General features: G+C 36.7%; 1 protein-coding gene across 1 annotated transcript; it reads left to right on the forward strand.

Moving 5' to 3' along the window:
* Nucleotides 1–7074: 7074 nt before the first annotated feature.
* On the forward strand, nucleotides 7075–19488 carry LOC138709387 (uncharacterized). Its single transcript, XM_069840129.1, has 6 exons — nucleotides 7075–7225; nucleotides 10234–10429; nucleotides 10650–10698; nucleotides 13532–13642; nucleotides 14621–14731; nucleotides 19282–19488. Exons 2-6 carry the CDS (start codon nucleotides 10418–10420, stop codon nucleotides 19323–19325), a joined length of 327 nt encoding a protein of 108 aa, XP_069696230.1. The 5' UTR covers nucleotides 7075–7225; nucleotides 10234–10417; the 3' UTR covers nucleotides 19326–19488.
* Nucleotides 19489–21317: the final 1829 nt, after the last annotated feature.

Here is a 21317-nt window from a genome sequence, read left to right on the forward strand (position 1 = left end):
ATACCGACTATGCTGTCCAGGCCGATCAATAAGTGAATATCGGCTTATTCAGCATTAATGAATCCTTCCCAATCTAGGTTTAGGCAAGGTTAACTATCTTTAATTGAAATGTTCATACAGGAGTACATGTGAGTGTAGTCTAAACTGATATGCGTTTCATTTTACGACCTTTCATTAAACATCAAACCGTAAAATAAGTGACATATTATGGAGAAACTTTTAGAGCAAGAGGAAAAGTAAATAGGGAATGATATGATGTGATGTAGTATGAGATATGATACGATACGATTTATTTTATTTTATTTTATAATAATAATAATAATAATAATAATAATAATAATAATAATAATAATAATAATAATGATTTATTTAACCTGGCAGAGTTAAGGCCATACGGCCTTCTCTAACACTCAACCAGGAGTAAAAACTGCGTTACAAAAACACTACAAATTTACAAGTTATTTTACGATGCTGTATCAACATCTCAGGTTATTTAGCGTCTGAATGAAACGAAGATGATAATGCCGGTGAAATGAGTCCGAAGTCCAGCACCGAAAGTTACCCAGCATTTTCTCGTATTGGGTTGAGGGAAAACCCCGGAAAAAACCTCAACCAGATAACTTGCCCCGACCGGGATTCGAACTCGGGCCACCTGGTTTCGCGACCAGACGCGCTGACCGTTACTCCACAGGTGTGGACGATACGATACGATAGGTATATGATATGATATATGATATATTTGATATGATATTATATGATATATGATACGATATTAGTATTAGTATTAGTATTAGTATTTATTTATTTAACCTGGTAGAGATAAGGCCGTCAGGCCTTCTCTGCCCCTCTACCAGGAGATTCCAACTACAATATCAACAATAAAATTACAATTAGTATTAAATTTACAATTACAATTACAAATAATATTACAGTTAGTATTAAATTTACAATTACAATAAAATCAAAGTACGAAAAGATTACCTGAATAATTAAAGCTAGATAATTTATCATAGAGAAACAAAGAATATTTTATATTTACTGAATTACAAATTAAATCTAGAATAACAAAATTGTATAGTGATGAAATTACTGAATATTGAAATATTTTGTGATAGATTAAAGAAACTATTTACAAGTAATCAATTACTGACCAAGTGCCTAGTAAGTTTGCGTTTGAATTCAATTTTATTTCGACAGTCCCTGATGCTAGCAGGTAGCGAATTCCAGAGTCTTGGCAGGGCTATTGTGAAAGAAGATGAGTATGAGGAGGTGCGATGGGATGGTATTGTTAGTATTGTTTCATGACGAGAGCGTGTGTTCAGATTATGGTGGGAAGAAAGGTAAGTGAAGCGAGACGACAGGTACGAAGGAATAGAAGAGTTCAAGATTTCGAAGAGAAAGAGAAGTGAATGTAAATTTCTTTTCTTATCTAGTTTAAGCCAACCTATTGCTTCCAGGGATGGGGTAATATGATCATATTTACGAACATTGCTTACAAAACGTACACACAAATTATGAGCACGTTGAAGTTTCATTTTGTTGTCGCTGGAGAGGTCAGTCAGTAAAATGTCCGCATAGTCGAAATAGGGAAATGCAAGTGTCTGCACAAGGGACTTTTTTAAGCAAGAGGGGAGATGAACATTTATCCTTTTTAGCACATGGATAATAGAATATACTTTTCTGCAGGTTTCTGTGATTTGCATGTCCCAGTTGAGATTATTATCCATGTGAATGCCAAGATTTTTTTACTGAAGAACTGAAAGGGATATGCACTGTACTTACTTTAACAGGGGAAATGTCGAGGTACTTTACAGCGTCGGTTTGCCGTTTGTGTCCTAATATAATTGCTTGTGTCTTTCCAGGATTGATTTTAAGACGGAGTTTCTTTGTCCATGTCACAATCGAGTCAATGTCTTCGTTCAATTTATCTATAGCGTCATTTACTCGGTCTAAGCGGGAAGAGATGTAGCATTGAAGGTCGTCAGCATACAAGTGATAGTTACAATGCCTTACAAGAGATGTAATATCATTGACATATATTGTGAACAACAATGGTCCGAGTACCGACCCCTGTGGTATACCTGATGTTATGTCAAGCCAGGAGGAGCTTCGATTCCCGGATACAACACATTGTTGTCTTTCCCGTAAGTAGGATTCGAACCAACTCACAGCATTCTCTGACAAATACATATTTCTCAAATTATGGGTGAGCAGGTCAAAACTTACAGAGTTGAAAGCTTTGCTAAGGTCAAGAAGTGTTAGTATTGTTACTTTATTAGAGTCGATTGCTTCACGAATGTCTTCGGTCACTTTAAGTAGAGCAGTGCTTGTGTTGTGTCCAGCTCTGAAACCTGACTGATACTCGTCGAATAGTTTGTGTTCGTTCATGTAGTTAGTAATTTGTCTGTGTACGATTCTTTCCAGTGCTTTTGAAATGGCTGGCAGGATACTGATTGGTCTATAGTGGTTCGGGTCGGTGGGAACTTTGACTTTTGGAAGAGGAAGAACGAAAGCTTGCTTCCATATTTTAGGGAAAGTTGAAGTGATTAAGGAACTATTGAATATATGTGCAATCGTAGGTATTACTGTCTCTTATATTTGCTGTATAAGTATTATGCTAATGTTGTCTGGCCCTTGGGCTTTTGTCTTGATGCGTCGGATGGCTTTCATTACGTCAATGGGAGTGACGTCGGTAAAATAGAATTTGTCTCGAGTTGGGGGAACTGAGTCAGGCAAAACTGTGTCTTGTTTCGTTGTGTCGTTCAAGCTCGGGTCCTTTACAAAGTGTTCGTTCAAGCGGTCAAGTGGGATGGGAATGTCTGCTTGTTCACTAGCCCTTCCAAGTCCAATAACCTTCAGATTTTTCCATAATTCGGAAGGGGTTGTGTTGGGTTCTATAAGTTTGTAGGAGTATTTCAGTTTAGCGTTTATTAGTTGAGTCGTTCTATTTCTTAGGTGTTTATAGGAGTTAAAATATTCGTCGTTTTTGTTGCGGGTGTATTTTCTATAAGCTAAGTCGCGTTCGGACATCAGGCTACGTATTTCAGTCGTCATCCAAGGGGCTGGGTTTCTTCTGGTACGTTTGGTCTTTAATGGTGCGTGTTTGTCATAAAGTTGAAGTATTAACGTATTGAATAAGTCTACTTTCTCGTCTACAGTTCGTAATGTCCAGATCATGTGCCATGGAAGTTGTGCAGCGTCTTCTTTCAGTGCAATATCATCTATTCTTTTAATATCCCTGTAAGTAATTACTTTGGGAGCCGATTTAGGACACTGCAGATTAAATTATAGATAAATGATATCATGCCCTGATAGTCCTGGTGCAGGCAACTGTCCATGCGTCAGTATTTTGTCGGCATTGTTAGTAATTATCAAGTCCAGTAATGTGTCTGTACCTTCCGTATGATGTGTGGGAGCTAGGGGTAGGATTACCATATCAAGGCACTGAAAGAATGATTGAAGTCTTTTAGTCGTACTAGAGTGTGAGTCAAGTAAGTTTGAATTGAAGTCACCCATGATTATAACGTTCTCATATTGCGGCGTTACGTTTAGTAAGGCGGTTTCGAAATCATCTACGTCATATATATGTGGGGGTTTATATACGACACACACTAGACATTTTGTGAATAAGGTGCAAATTTCAATGAACATGAACTCGGGTTTGGCAGAGTACTGGCTTGGAGAATGATGAATAATTTTAGGTCGCAAATCGGATCTAATATAACCAGCCACCCCTCCGCCTCTCTTGCCTTCTCTGTCATTACGGCAAAGCGTATAGCCAGGAAGGTTTACGAGAGTGGAAGGAAGATTAGGATGTAACCAAGATTCGGAGATAAGAATAACGTGAATGTCTAAAGGTGAGAAGATAGAAGAAAATTCGTCAAAATGACACAACAGACTTTGTGCATTCATGTGAACAACATTAAGTGACAAAGGAGAGAAAGAAAGCGCAGCCTTGAGTATGTCTGCGGTACAGGGCAGTGGGCAGGTAGGGTTGCTATTGTTCGTGTTAATAGAGGGCACCGGGCTCTGTACACTGACCTGAGGGACTGTCGGGTGAACATGCTGCTTTTGGTTCTCAATGGTACCAACCTAAATGCAGTTGAAGTTTTTAAACTATTTCCTAGCAATAATAACTTAAGATTACAGTGCTAAATGCTAAAGAAATAAGAAGAAAAAAAGTTAATTATTAATATATATGATATGATGTATGCATTTAATGCTCAAACAGATTGATTCAACATAGATTTGCATGATTCAACATAATTTGGTTTACATATGATATGATATGATATGATATACGACATATTTATTCATCCGTCATACGCGTGTATCTGTAAGACAGACCTGTTACAATTCTATATTACCCCAGATCTGCTTCACTTTCCAATTTTATTCACCTATGCCAAGTCTTACATTACCCTAAAAATTAGTCCAATATACTTATTGTTTTTTCTTAAGCGTAACACATTCAATTAGCTACTATATGTAACCACAACCCCTTTCCTAAACATATCCATTTACCACACTCTTTATTCTCTACGAAAAAACACACACCTACAAGATCAATTTAATACACCATTAATTTTAACTTTCTCTTTCCATTTCAGCTTGACTGTCATAAAAGAATTTGCATAATCTCTTTTCTCCCTTACATTAGTAGTACTACGCATTTTCTTATATGCTACGTACTAGAGATGAACAACGATCGAGAAAGCAAGACCAACAGCGCCCCAAAGCCGAAAACCCGCACGATAATTTTGTACACGTCGCGTCGTTGACGTAAAGACTGCTTGTGTGCGTTTCGAGACGTCGAGATTGATCACTCCCGAAGTCCCGAACGTCAACCAGCCTTGAATCACCACAGTCGTAATACCTGTCTGAACTTTTATCTACTCTGGCAAATGTATAAACAATCAAGTAGTCTATTTGAAACATCATCTCTACCTTTCAGTGTATAATAATCCGTTCCCCAGTCTTTATTTAATTACTAGGCCCTTATTAAAAGGCTAGGAATTTTCTTGTCATATGTTTGAGATCAAGTGTGCAATCTCAAGTAAAAATATATTAACGTTATGTTTCATATGTCTTAGAAATGCAAATTTATTTGAGTTTTTTTTTATTTATATAACCATAGGTAATATTATGTGTTAGTTGGAAGGCCAGAGGGGAAAATACCTTTGGGGAGGCCGAGACATAAGTAGGGAGATAATATTAAAATGGATTTGAGGGAGGTGGGATATGATGATAGAGACTGGATTAATCTTGCTCAGGATAGGGACCAATGGCGGGCTTATGTGAGGGCGGCAATGAACCTCCGGGTTCCTTAAAAGCCAGTAAGTAAGTAAGTATAGGTAATATCATGTAATAGAATCAGAACAATTTGATAACTACGATACTGTTCTGTCTTTTTGTCTCATTTAAATATTTATAATGTTATTTATTTCAATGATGTATACTACTCAAAGTCACGAAATCTTTCCATGCCGAGCAAATGCTATTTCGAGAATGAAGCGCACGAGAATGACGAGACGAGGCTTCGAAAGACAAATGCAACAAAGACAGCGAGCGAGAGCGGCAGTTAGTTTTGTTCATCTCTACATACCTATTCATACTCAAAAAAATTTTATCTAACAAAACAGGGAACAAATTAACTTGTTTACTTGCATTTCTTGTTAACAAAATAGCAAAATATTTACGCGCATATCCATTTTACACCCTATATTTGTTATTATTAGGCCATCGTTGTCATTATTACACTTGTCATCGCCATGTTTACCATCAACACCATCGTCATCAACACCGTAGTAACTATTGTCATATCATTATTATCACCAACAAAAAACATCACCAGTACATCGATGATCTCATAGTGATCTGTCGCCTTGGATTGATATGCTATCGTCATCAGTAGGGAGCGGATTTTTATGTGCTAAAAATTTAAATATATTTATTTTTATGTGCTAAAAGGTACGAAAATATTTGCTAAAAATAAAAAAATATTTTGTTTTAAATATGACAAAAATACCTTACTTAGCTTGAAAAAAAAAATGCTACTAGTTACTCACCAACCACACTTAAGTGCTAGTAGTTGGCCGAGAACTGCAGTGAACAACAAAGGTCATCTCCAAATTCTCCATCACAAATGCATGCCGATTATCTCTGAACAACGACTTATACTGTGAAAACGATCCTTCCACATCAGAGGACGTCAGACGTGCATATTTAAAGAGAGGAATGTCACAAACACATACACCGTCAACTTCATCTACAGGTACATCCTCCAATACTTGAGCAACTTTACACATTTTTTTATATCCACTGTTTTTCCCAAACACATTCTGGAATTTGTCCCTTAGTAATTGTGCTTCTGAACCTGGTAGCGAGTCTAGTTTAATTTCCACGGCACGCACCTCTCTGTTTCAGACAACAGGTTTTTGGATGTTTCGAGTTTTTTATGGCGTCACACAAAAGCTTAAATTTGCTAATAGGAAAGCCAAATCGTTTTTTAAATAACCATCTTTCAGTATAATTGCCTAGCAGTTCTCAGAACTTGAGGCGAAACTATAACGAAAATGGATCACGGATACACCACACAGCGCTTAGAAACACGAAGCAACCAAGAATTCTTAAAAAAGATAACGTACTTCTGAGTGATATAATTGATTTAGTTTTAAAATATTTAAACGTTCTTGTAAAAAAATTATTTAAGTAAAACTCCAAGATTTATGTGTTTATAATAGATTTCCTGAAAATATGTGTTTTTATGTGAAGTAAAATTCGGGTTTTAAACCTGAAACTTCATGTTCGGAATTTTTAACTTTATTAATTGTGTTTTATCACACGCAAAACGAATATTTAATTACATAGGAATCCGCTCCTTATTCATCAGTGTCACATGAATTTTGCTGTCGCATTAATATGGACCGCCATATCTTCATTATAAGGATTTGAACCATTATATCCATTCCATAAACAGCAAGCATATATTTTTATCTTACAGTTAGTGTTTATTTTTAGATTTACGACCGGTCCATGAACACGACAAAGCATATAACTGTAAAATTTTGGTGTCGTGACTGTTTGAAACATTGAGGGTATCGAAACAGTATCACCGTGCAGTGTCTCGTGTCATTCCGAAGTACTTACGGACTGAGCTCTGAAGCTGACAGACACATGGAGTACGAAGGAACACTCAAGTTCATCAAGAAGCTTCACTGATGTGGTAAGTAAAGGAATGGTTCCATTGACTAAACTAACATATATTTTATCATTACCCACTCTGCATAGTAACTACTGATGCTCTGTTTATGCAAAGTTGTGTGAGGTTATGCACAACTACCATATGAACATAGTTCTCTACCTTTGTATTCACAAACCTGTCACAATTTTTGACACAGTCATATGACCATGTTCATTTCAATTAATGAGACAAAATCAAGGCTTTTCTACCTGCATAATTATATTTACTTCGGGATAACAGAAATCCCTCCAATTTTGACAAGAAAAGAAAGTTCTCAGTCTTCGAGATGATGACTACGTATTATTTCGACGAATCGTTAAGCCAGTGGTCATCAGAACACTGCACCCTCGAACTAGCGTCTCTTACCCGCGGACAAGAACACTGTGATAGGTGCATTCGTGGCTGCTACTGTTTCCCTATCCCTTGTGCACGACGGAGCATATTTCCTTACCCTCCATGCACTCTACTCATTTCAGCGAGTGCTGACGATCACTGCGCTAAGTACTTCTCTACATACATTTTTCCGCATGATAAGATATAGGTCTATGTGAAATTGTACGACCATCTCCACATTGCATAACCTCTCATGTCAAGCGTGTAGCTTTATTTTAATTAAACCATTTAGCAATAAATTACAATTAAATTAATCACCTTCCTTCGTCACAGATGATGTTGGAAATGTTGTCCTTGTACGGCCACAAATTTTTTTATGTATTTGTTTTTTTTTTTAGAAAATTTTCATTCACATGGATTAGTCAGCCTTCTAAAATCCATGCAATTTCTCTCCTTATGTTCCTTTTTAGTTATTAATATATAGTTTATTTTTCAAGTTTCTCATTGATAAAAATCGTGCACACTAAGATCTGGAGATCGTGCTGGCCACTATCTTTTACTAACAATTCTATATTAAAAAATCTCCTCAATTGAAGTCAATGAGTTATCAGCTGTATGGGCTGTAGCAGGGTCTTGTTAGAAAAATGGAGATTGATATTCAATTTGGATAATTGTTCGAAGAATTGTGCGAATATTTTATCCCTGTATCTCTGTGGATTGATGGTATTTTCATAAAATAGTTCCATTATTCTGTACGTATTTACAGTATATATATATATATATATATACCCCAATTTCCTCGTCGTATAAAATATCGAGTTTTTCTACAATCCGCTATCTGTTATTCTGTCATTGTTTTTCAATGTTGTTGCACAGAATAAAAAGAAATCAATGTTGTAATACTACTCTTAATAGAAAGTCATTTCACATTACAATCTGAACAATTTCATTGCCTTCTTAAAAATCATCTAGTGGACAGTCACAACAGTCAGCTCCTTCGGCTACTTCAGGTTTTGTATCGTTTTCATCTATGATAGCTTTAAACCAACGCAACTTCTGCAACTCGTGCCACGTCTGTCAGTAACTGTACACCAATCTTAGGCATAAAATATCATAAACACATCCAGATTACCACCAAAATAAAAAATGAACTTCAATGAAGGCAGTGTACTATGAGATTCTGCTTATTTTAAACACCTGTTACGAAAATAAATCTCGCTCAGTCACATGACCTAATTCAAGCCTCTGATTGGTTATGCGTGGAGTTGGCCGCTATTGTCATATAAATAGGCGTAGAAGGTTGCCGTCTTTGTAACGAAGGATTGTTTCTAAAGCGTAATTTAATACATTTCTGTCCGCTTTTGACAGAAAATAATAGCAAATTCGGATTCCACCTACAATTTTTCATAAGAAAAACTCTTAACTCCACTTTCGAAAAAAATAGACTGGGCCGTCTTTGCAACTAAGCTACTCATTTACTTTTCTCACTTTAACCGCCACGATGGCTCAGTGCTAGTGTGCTCGGCTTGTATAGCGCCTCGGTTGAAATTCCAGTCGATTCACCCTGAATTTATAACTTGCGTTCGGAAAACCCTTGGTCCAGGCTTCTTAGCTGCTCTAGTTCTAATACTGATCACTTCTTCACATTCCACTTCATATACATATATTTTACCTTTGATTGAGATTCTGGCTGATATGTACATCTATTATCAGGCAGTACATCTCGCTTGACGATATGTGTCAGAGGAAGAACAAGTATGCATCTGAAGTCTGACTAGTGTAATATGTAGCTAATCGGCGATGTATGCAATGGAAAGGGAAAGGAACTGGCCGCCCTATCCCATTATCTCCTGTCCTAGTTGCCTCATAAGTGGTGCCTTCTTAGTATCACTTGTGAGGTTCAGATCTGTTTTCGGACAATTGATTATACATACGAGTATATTTCTTAGCTGCTGATTTTGCACTTATGTCTTTTTCCAAATAAACGCACAAGCACTCAAATTGCGAATGTGTCGTCGCACGTTTCTAATGAGAAACGAAACACAAAAAAATCGTGCACGCACGCACACTGAAAATAGATATCCAGTTAAATGTTTCTTTAAATGTGTACGAGACAATTCTAATGACAGTTATAAATAAATAGTTTGTATCATAGCAATTCAAACACAAATGAGTAGAATATTTGAAGGGTTCAGAGCCATAGTGGGCCAAGCACCATTTATTAAAAACGGAGAAAGCAAGGGTTAAAGTTAAGTGAATACCATAGTTTAATGAAGATTGACATATCATTTAGTTTTAATGTGTATACTTTATATTACTTGTTATATGTTTCCATTGAATTATGATAATAACTTCATTTTAACCCTTGTTTTCTACGGTTTTAGTAAATGGCGCTTGGCCCACTATGGTTCTGAACCCTTCATTTATAGAAAAATAATTAACTTAATACAGTTGAAGGATCTTGTATATAATACAGAGTTCTGAAAACTTGTGGCCTAACAAAGCAAAACGAAGAACAGTTTTAAAGATTCCATGACGTAAGAAATCAGTAAAGTGAAGTTTCCAGCCATCAAAAATACATTGAAGCAAGAAAATCGGCCATGAAAATATACATGATTTGTAAGCATATGTTCTAATTAGAAAAATCTTTGTTTCAGAATAAAATTTATTACCATATACCAACAATAATCTCTGGTGGGGTGCCTATTTGTATTTGCGAAATATTAACGGCTTCACGTCATAATAGTTTCTTTTGTTACACATACAAGACACTTGAAGGAGATTCAAATACCTAATCTGCACATTATATGACTCACGCACGACACGAAGTCTCGAAGTACGATGCCCAAAATTGTAAGTATGAAGGAAATAAACTGCTACATATACATTGTCTTAAAATAGCGAAGATTTAAGGAACTATGGTTTCTTAGCGTTTAATATAACTTCATCTAATCATCAATTAATAGGCTAAACAATAGCTTTAATATGAAGCAATAATGGGATTTAAGAATTCCATGCCAACCTTAGATCCGCTTGATAATATTCGTCATAATTATAACATTTACAATTCCAGATAACCTGTGTGATTCTGCTGTGTATGCTGGTGTCATTGGCAGTATCAGGTACGAACTTTCTCCCATGTTATATGTTATTATGTGCCAGAGGAAGAACTTATTGTTTGTATACATCTCAAGTCTGATTAGTGCAATAAGCAGCGATGTATGCAATACAGGAAGAAAAGAACTGGCCACCCTACCCCATTAACTCGTGGCTTAGTTGACTCATGAGATGCTTTACTGGTGTCACTTATGAGATTCAAACCTATCTTTGGTCAGTTGACTAAACAACATTACGTTTTATGTTGACTATATTGAGTTATAGATCATACAGCTTAACGATATTCATTCATAGTGTTCTGCCCAAGGGCAGGTCTTTCACTGCAAACTCAGCATTCTCCAGTCTTTCCTATTTTCTGCCTTCCTCTTAGTCTCCGTATATGATCCACATATCTTAATGTCGTCTATCGTCTGGTATCTTCTTCTGCCCCGAACTTTTCTCCCGTTCACCATTCCTTCCAGTGTATCCTTCAGCATGCAGTTTCTTCTCAACCAGTGACCCAGCCAATTCCTTTTACTCTTTCTGATTAGTTTCAGCATCATTCTTTCTTCACCCACTCTTTCTAACACAACTTCGTTTCTTATTCTGTCTGTCCATTTCACACTCTCCATCCTTCTCAGTGTTCCTGATTTAATGCAATTAATATAACCGTTCTTTGCAAAACAAAACGGAACGAATTCGAACTTTACAGTCAAAAGGCATAATACAATCCGAAATGTACCGAGCACACATCTTCGTTTTGAGACCCAAATCATTACTTCTAACCTGTGACCAGTGATGTGTTTAGTCTTCTCTTTCACATATTCCAGAACATTGATTATAATAATTATCTGATATTTCATATAAATCAGTAATTAATTAGGGTTAATTTGGTAAAATATTTAAATTAATCGCCTTTAGCAATATGGGCCATAAATTAAACAGAAGTGTGGCGTCTGCGTTACTGTCAGCAAAATATAAGAAATAGAAATTAAGTATGTCCCTTATTATATAATTTCTTAATTTGTATGTTATATCAACAATCTAAATCCATTAGTTTCCCGTAACACATGTCAGAAAAAGTATGGTTGCCATGTAGTGCCGAAGAATTGAGCAGTTACAGAATTGTCTTCACTTTTTACAAAATCTTCAAAAAGGACAAAAGCTCTAGATAATGAGGTAAAAAAAAAGGCTACCAAAGTATCTGCCACTAGATGAAACTATAGAAGCAGAATGATAGATGTCATTTTTAATCTCAAAACTGAACTTGTCACGCTCTTTCAGTCAATGATGGTAGATGAAGACATAAGGGATGATAAAACAAGGCCATGTGCCACGGGATGTTATAATCTTTTGAGTTTTGAATTTTGATTTTTACTTTTGGTGTTTTTATATGTGTCTCCACTAGTCGGATTCTTTGTTCAACATGTTGCAGAAAAAAAATCCATGATATTGGTTTCTGCAAGCAAAAAGTTGATGACTTCAAAAAAACATCTTTGTTCGCTGCGTGAAAATTTCGATGAGGCGATCTGGTCGAAGATTGAATCTGACGTACAACAAGACTGCAAAAAAAAAGAGACGGAGAATGGATACGGACGGAAATGAAATTAAAGATTCTTACCGCCGATTATTTTATGAGATAATCGGTACAATTATCACACAATTGATTACTAGATTCTCGAACATTGATCAGTTACAATTTCTTTCAATACTTGATAATACGAAATATGATGAGTATGACAAGGCTTTCCCAGAACAAGTTTAATACATTACTTAAACATTATGGCAATACTTCAACATCATGCGCTTAAAAAGTGAACTCTGTTATGTACTCGTATATTCGTGTCCTCAATTTCAAAATAAAAAGATTTACGAGTTTCATCAAGATTTGTGTAAGATGGAATTTACAGATGTTGTGCCACAAGTGGAAATGTTCAGTGAACTATTTTGACAATTCCTGCGAGTAGTAATTCAGCAGAATGCTCGTTTTCAGCTCTCCGGAGAATTCATAACAATACTCTCACGAATGATAATGCTAAGTCTCATATGACTAACACTGTTCAAAGATTCATGCAGCAGCGCCACTTTGAAAGTAAGTCCAGAAGTCCAGACTTTAAATCGATCGAACAAGTTTGGGTCAAACTCGAAAGACGTATTCAAGTAATGGATCAACCTCCCCAAACACTTCGTGCTCTTGAGAAAGCCCTTGTGAACGAAAGACAACTGTCTCATGTGGCTAACACCGTTCAAAGATTCATGCAACAGCGCCACTTTGCAAGTAATGGAGTGGCCATCGAGAAGTCCAGACTTGAAATCGAACAAGTTTGGGTCCAACTCGAAAGACGTGTTCAGGTAAGAGATAAACCTTCCCAAACATTTCATGCTCTTAAGGAAGCCCTTGTGAACGAGAGAAGACGTCTGCCTCAAGTGAACGCGCGGGGTGTTGTCAGAGGCATGAACAGGCGTTGTAATGCTGTAATCCACGCCGGGGAGGCAATACTCCAACCTTACTTGTTCCCATTACCAATTAACCATGTGACTTTCTTTTGTTTGTGCCAAGTAATTACTTTGTTTCACGACACGTTGTTAAAATCATGAATTTAGTTGCTTAGGGTGTCTCTCAATTTCATTCTGCAATTGTTATGAAATAAAAAGAAGTTGTAATAATATTATTACAGATTTCAGTTCAATGTGCATAATAAGCAATCAAGTTATGAATGTCTAAAGGAGTAAAATTGATTATTTCAATGATTTTATTTTTTTTTATTTAAGCTAAGATCGTGATGCAGTATGAAAACTTGTACATGTGTGAATGTAAAGTTAAAGAATTTTACATAGGAAGCTTCATGTTTGCCACAGATAATGACGATGACTGCAGATATGATCCCACCACACGTCTTTACACATTGTGTCCACCAGGATACGTATGCAGAGACGGAGACTGCAAACGGCCTCGATCAGGACGCAGAGGTGTGTAAAGTTGTTTATAATGAGCAACAAAGATGTAGACGACAGACACTGCGCACCTGAAGTCACGGTGTGCTTGTTGTAAATTGAGTGTCAAGAAAATACAAATACCTCGTACTTAATTTACGATTTACGTGTTTTGTAACAATTCCTTCATGTTGGGAATCATATCACTGTTTAAAGTTTATTTTCTTGAACCATTATTTAGAAGAAAGACACTTAAAATGAAATCACTTAATTTGAACGCAAATAAGAACATAAACTTTCGTTTAATGATTGCGTAAGAAAAACATTATTTACCCCTAACTTACACATTATATTATGATTTAAGTAAGCGTGTAAGTAGTCCACCGCTGTGGATTAACGGTCAGCACGTCTGACAGTGAAACGAACGGGCCCGGGTTCAAATCTTTATTGAGACAAGTTAGCTGGCCGAGGGTTTTTTCTCAACCAATCGAAGCAGAATTGCTGGGTAACTTTCGTTGGATCTCGGATTCATTTCGCTATCATAATTATACTTCCTCTCTTGTTGATAATACATATGTGTACCTCGTTTTTAATGTGACAACGTTTTTTAGTTTGTGTTAGCATTTAGCTTATTGTATTGTTTGTGGTTTTGTATTTTTAAGAATTTTAGATAAGAGCGCAAAATGTCTTAGTAGCTGACGCGCCCTTTCTAAGCCCCACTAACTAACTAGAAGTCCTGAGTTCGATTTCCACATTAATATTAATTCCTTGGAGATTTATCTCACGCTAATGAGAATTAGACGTTTGTTCTTTACCTTCATTTGTCACTTGTTATCTTAAATGTTTGTTTTGCATCATGCTGAACACTTGACCAAAGAGTTCTTTTAATACTTAAATGTGTAATATTGGTTATAAATCAAAGGAGAACGAGGAGCAGGTTAAATAATAGTTTTTTTTTAATACGAAGACAAAATGTATATGAAGACTGTATATCTAACTTAACTTCCATCACAGACGACGATGACGACTGCAGATACGACCCTCGCACGGGTCATCACACTTTGTGTCCGCTAGGATATGAATGCAGAGATGGAGACTGCAAGCGGCCTTGGCCAAGAGGCAAAGGTTTGTATTCGTAGTACTCTAATACATTATTATAACAAGCGATGAAATCATGGGCGATTTTAATGCAAACTTACATCGCGTATCACGTTGAACGAGTTGATTAATTTCAGGAAAATGTTTGTACCTTATGCAAGCAAAAGAGCTGTATCTTGTGATATCTCTTAAACAACTGATTAGCATACGATGAAAGAGTAATGGAACGGAGAAAAACTCTTTCCGGCACCGAGATTTGAACCCGGGTTTTCAGCTCTACGTGCTGATGTTTTATCCACTAAGCCCACACCGGATACCCATCCCGGTGTCGGACAGAATCATCTCAGTTTAAGTTGCAACTCTTGGGTTCCTTCTAGTGGCCGCCCTCTGCACTACGTCATAGATGTCTATGAACGTAGGACTGAAGTCCATACATGTGCTGAGGTGCACTCGTTATGAGTGACTAGTTGGCCGGGATCCGACGGAATAAACGCCGTCTTAAATCACGAAGTGATTTACGCATATCATATATATTATTTTGATGTACCGAAGTACATATGATATTTCCATACAGATATTCTGCGTCATCGGAACGGAGAAAAAATCTCTCCGGCACCGGGATTTGAACCTGGGTTTTCAGCTCTACGTGCTGATGCTTTATCTACTAAGCCACATCGGATACCCATCCCGGTGTCGGACAGAATCGTCTCAGTTTAAGTTCTAACTCTTGGGTTCCCTCTAGTGGCCACCCTCTGCACTAAGTTATAGATGTATATGAACGTAGGACTGAAGTCCACACATGGAAATATCATATGTACTTCGGTACATTAAAATAATATATATGATATGCGTAAATCACGGCGCTTATTCCGTCGGATCCCGGTCAACTAGTCACTCATAACAAGTGCACCTCAGCACATGTATGGACTTCAGTCCTACGTTCATAGACATCTATGACGTAGTGCAGAGGGCGGCCACTAGAGGGAACCCAAGAGTTGGAACTTAAACTGAGACGATTCTGTCCGACACCGGGATGGGTATCCGGTGTGGCTTAGTGGATAAAGCATCAGCACGTAGAGCTGAAAACCCGGGTTCAAATCCCGGTGCCGGAGAGAGTTTTTCTCCGTTCCATTACTCTTTCATCGTATGATGACGCAGAATATCTGCATGGAAATATCATATATACTTCGGTACATTAAAATAATATAACTGATTAGCAGTTCAAATCATTTTACCTTATAATAGTAAACAGATCTTTATAGAGATCTATATACAAAATCTATTCAGAACATACTAGATGAGATGAGAGACTTTAGACTTTACGGAATTCTGCTAATGAGGTAGAAGCAATAATAAGATCTAGAATAATGACGCCCCACTACGCACGATGTGGCTAAAGCTCTAGTCTCGTAGCCAGGAGGCCCGGGTTCGATTTTCGGCGGGTCTGAATGGAATTTGTGTGGACGTAGCAGACGTTGCGGAGGGTTTTCCCAGGCTACTCCCGTTTTCCTCTATTATTCAACCAACACTCTCTATCTTTCCCTCATTTTGTCTAACATCCGCAATAATTAAGAATAGGCTGGGGCAAAGTCTTGGGGGAAATACGGTTGCAGATCTGATATAGGAGGGGCTTGCCGCTCCGTTGTTCCACAAGGCTACAAGACTAGGTATTACTGGAGTTTTTAAGTGAACGACGCGCCTGCATATGCAAACGAAGTACTTGACTGGCTGCTCATGCGACTTCTATTTGGTAAAGATGGGCAGAACAAACCATAGACCACTTTAACAATTACACTAAATTTACAATTTAAATTATTTACACTATGTACATTAAATACGCTATTTTTACTATTTAAACTATCACAAAGAATGTATGTCTACACTGACCATACATTATTTACATTTTTATGTACAGTGTTGTTTATTGGAATGCAAGGTAATTATCTTATTTAATAATACTCTTGTTGCTTAATCAACTGTCCGAAGACAGGTCTGAAAACCTCACAAGTGGTACAAAGAAAGCATCACTTATGAGATAACTTGGCCAGGAGACAATGGGATAGGGTGGCCACTTCCTTTCTTCCTCCATTACATACACCGCCGACTATCTACTTATAACTATAGCCTACTTATTTTGTAAATAGTGTAAATATGTTTGATCTATGACAGCCTACACCCTTTATAATAATGAAAATCGTAAAAATAGCGTGTTCTAGTGTACAGTAGTGACAAAAAAACCGGACCGACCCTTGTAGCTGATTTCAGAGCCTTGTTCACTCAGAGCACGATAGACTGGTAACTAAGACTTTCGTCGTTCTTATCCTGCCTGGGAAGGAAACATTTTTTTATTCCTTATTCAAATTTATTCCCAATACTTTTCGATTGCAGCGATATTTTACTACTTAATTAACTTATTATTCCCAGAACATGAATTTTGCCAGCAATCGAAAAGTATTGGGAATAAATTTGAATAAGGAACAAAAAAAAAGTTTCCTTCCCAGGCAGGATTCGAACCACGAAAGTGTTAGTTACCAGACAATCGTGCTCTGGAGTAAACAAGGCTCTAAAATCAACTACAAGGGTCGGTCCAGTTTTTTTTGCCGCTACTGTACATAGTGTAAAGAGGCTGTAAGACATTGGCCAATTTCAAAAGCCGATTTGTAAAAAAAAACTGCTTTTCGTCTCTGGAATATGATCTTTCTTCAAATATTACTTCTGTAGAATACGATTTTTATTTTTCATATATGAATTATCCTTCATTATATTAATCATTCATTTGGTCCAAATTATCTTATTTAACACTAAACTGTAACTATTTAGCTCTCAGAATTACATGTATCTAAACACATCCACATTTTGCTTTTTCTCTTACTATTATTACAATTATTATTATTATTATTATTATTATTATTATTATTATTATTATTATTATTATTATTATTCCATTGTTTTCTGTATTACTGTTATTTATAACATTTGCTATGTATTTTATACCGGATGAGTGGAAGAGAAGGCCGTAACTCTATAAGTAAAAATAAGTCAATCAAATAAATAAATAAAAATTTTAAATTGTAAGGAAGACCATCGTAGTGTCATTCTTTAACACTAGAATGCATTATGAACAGTCTGCGGGGTCTAGCTTCAATTATGAATAGAACGCCAACTACACACAAGCAAAATGCAAGTATTCCTTAGTAGTACCAGTACCTGTGTCGCGCGTGAAATATGACGTCACGCCAATTTAGTCTATGAACAACTTAAACCTTGGTTTTTTCTTAATCGACATATGCGACGTGCGAGATATGAGGACCGCCTCGCACAAATCCGGACTACACGAGAGATAGTGAGTGGTTTCTATAACTGTGAGATGCGAGGTCTGTGTACCTCGCAATTATAGAAACCACTCACTATCTCTCGTGTAGTCCGGATTTGTGCGAGGCGGGCCTCGCATCTCGCACGTCGCATGCGTTGAGTCAGAAAAACCAAAGCTTAACCTTATCTCCGTACGCCCTGGGACAGAATATAGACACTACTTATCAAGTATTCGTCTGAGGAATGTACCTGGCTCTGTCAGAGCTAAGCAAAATGGTCCATCTTTCAGCATCGTGTTCAGGAATGCTATCAAAGCCACCGGTCGGGCTTCGACAATCATTACAAAAGGACGCACAATGGGCCAATGCAGGTTGAAGTGCACGGATCCGCCCCTGGAGGTTGAGCCCTCGAAAAGTCAAGCCAATTCTCCACTTTTTATGCAAAATTATTGTAGGCCTAAATAGATGGGACACTAGAAAATTACAATAGATATTCCAGATTTCACTGTAGCTCAATCTCCTCTCAATTTATTTTGCGGTTACGAAATTTTTAGACAAGAAAATAGAGAATGTTTTTACTAACAGTGCTACATTTAAAAGAGGCCCACAAGTACACACTGCCATGACAACACGTATACCAGATAAACCACTTCCGATGACCATAAATCTCGTGTTACGGTTGGTGCAAATTTTCTTTCATATGCAAGTAAATATTGCATTAATGTCTTTTGAATTTATCTCTAAATAAACGTGTACGGTATTTATGAATATTTTATAGAAGATGGTCCCAGCGGAGCGGATGTGTATATTTTACATAGTGCCACTTATGAAATAATATGGAAATTAAAATGTAAGCTTCATATTTAGGTCTGACAGAAGATTACTTAACTGACGTTCTCTGAATAGAGATACAGAGCCAGTAGCAGGTGTCTGATAAATTCTGAGTTTTCATGTTGTGCAAAATAACTGTGATGCTGATTTCTTTCGAGTCGTTGTGCGGTTTTCTTTAAGTTTATTCAAATCTTTAGTCAATAAGCGATATTCTTTGTGTTGTTAAGTCGCAATGGTCAATGCATAAGCAGTTATTAAGAGATGTTTAAGTCACATTTTTTCAATCACTGTATTTTTATAATTCAAATGCTTATATTTTTAAATATTTTCTGAAAATATGCATGACAGTTTTATTTCGTAAGATGTAATACAATTTTGAACGTCTTTGTTAGCTATATGTAGTAATTAATTTATACTTATCTGTTTCAAATTCAGGACGCTACCGCTATTACGATGATGATGAATTCGACGATGACTGAACTGAACACCGGCTAAAACATCTATATGAGAACGATGCCATTTTCAGATTACAGACGTATACTGGCTGTAGTCTATTGCATAATGTAAGAACATACCAGTTATGACAAGCTTATTGTAATGTAATTGTTATATTTGTCAATAAATAATTATATAATAGTACATTATGCAACGAGCCTATAATGGTAGTAATTAAGACGCGAGTATGTTTATGAAACGAGCGCAAGCGAGTTTCATAATTATCATACGAGCGTCTTAACTACCATTATAGGCAAGTTTCATACGACTTTTTATGTTCGACCATATTTCTAACTTGAAATTATTCATAAGTATTCATGTTATTCTTATCTGACTGGGGAGCGAAACTGACCTTGTGCAATATCTTGTAAATTGTGAGATGTACGCAGACGCGAAAGTATTGATTTTTTCCGAGACACAAATGTCATTGACCTTGATAAACATTAATCTTGATATAGCATTGAAATTGATTTAAACATTGAAAAACGAGATGACAAATTTAATTTATTTGAATATTATTTACAATTAACTCTAATTATTATAGTAACAGAACATAACCTTCTGCGACAGTATTAGATTTCCAGCCTCCGTGACGTTTCGTTAGTTGTCTTTCGATTGCATATCCGAGAATAATCGATACTTGCGCTTTCATATTGCTACAACGGTGTTTTCTGATTGTTGGAACACCTGAACTTTAATGAATAGGTGTACTTTAATGAGGTCCATTAAAGGGCTGCTATTTCGGCATGGTCACGCATAAACGATTTATATAGTTAATTAATTTCAAAACCTCTTATCAGGTATGAGTGCTGAAGATTCAGAGAACTAATTACAGAAAAAAAATATTCAGAAGAGGTGCAATAGGAAACTTTTCATTGTTTTTAATGAAATTCATATGAGAGGACAGAGGAAGATAGAAAATAGAAAACATTGGAAAACGTTTGGTTTGCAATTAAAGACCTGCCCTTCAGCAGAAAACTATCAGCGAATGTTAAAGAAATCGGAATTCATAACGTGTCGAAAATTGTATCTATCTTGGTCTTCAGGTAAAGAAAGAAAATAGATATAGATATTTGTAAAAATTCCAACGAGTATAAACCGTTCTCATCCCATTTCTTTGTTTACCTAAACTTCTAAAGCTAAGACAGAGCCATTGTTCGAGAAGACGTGAATTCCTTTATCACTATTTTCATTAATAGAAGTGGAAAAAGTCCTATCTATATCTCTTTAAGCAAACTCACCTTGAACTTTCCCTTATTTAGATGAAAACTACATAGATTTTTGCTATTATCACTTAAGGCTGGGGTCGTCAGCACAGAGCACTCTGGGGCTAGTCTCTCTTACCCGCGGAAAACGCAGTGCACTAGGGTGAATTTCCTTTACGGCATACGCAATACGATGGACACATCCGTTAATTCAATATTTATCGTAATGTGCCAACCATTTAAACTTTTTATTGCCGGTCATAATTACCAACGTATTTTCATTACTGAAAACAGATATAGCCAACATCAATAAATTGAAATGCTGCAGAGACAACTAGTTTGTATTAAGGTACGGTCACACGTCGCTACTTTTGCAGCGCTGCAGTACAAAAAACTGCGCAACTCTCGTACTGCGACGTGTGAATAACGGTGCAACCAGAAAAGTAGCGGCTGCCCGCTACTTTTCCATGCTGCGCGCAGCTTAGAAGTAGCGACGTGTGAACGGGATTCTCAGGTTTGCAGCCGCAGCAGTTTTGATATCGGTTTTGTCGAAACTTTTGCTGCGGTTGCGACCAGTGTTGCCACCCAAATGTGCCAATGATACTTTTGTTTGGATATATTTTAATGTTAGATGTGATGAAAATAAATTATTTGTAACAGTTATTAAATGCACAGCACAGTCTGAGCATATTTGCTGACGATATAATTCATTGTTTTAATTTTCCGTAGCGTAGTTTCAAACAGGAGGGTTGCCAACATTGATTACGTGAA

The sequence above is a fragment of the Periplaneta americana genome, chromosome 1 (genome assembly GCF_040183065.1).
Source record: "Periplaneta americana isolate PAMFEO1 chromosome 1, P.americana_PAMFEO1_priV1, whole genome shotgun sequence".
NCBI lineage: Eukaryota > Metazoa > Arthropoda > Insecta > Blattodea > Blattidae > Periplaneta > Periplaneta americana.

What these genes read in the sequence shown, in the direction of transcription:
- LOC138709387 (XM_069840129.1), top strand. An exon ending in GGTGTCATTGGCAGTATCAG is followed by an intron (nt 10,699 to 13,531) that starts GTACGAACTTTC and finishes TGTTTGCCACAG; the next exon opens with ATAATGACGATGACTGCAGA. An exon ending in GCCTCGATCAGGACGCAGAG is followed by an intron (nt 13,643 to 14,620) that starts GTGTGTAAAGTT and finishes CTTCCATCACAG; the next exon opens with ACGACGATGACGACTGCAGA.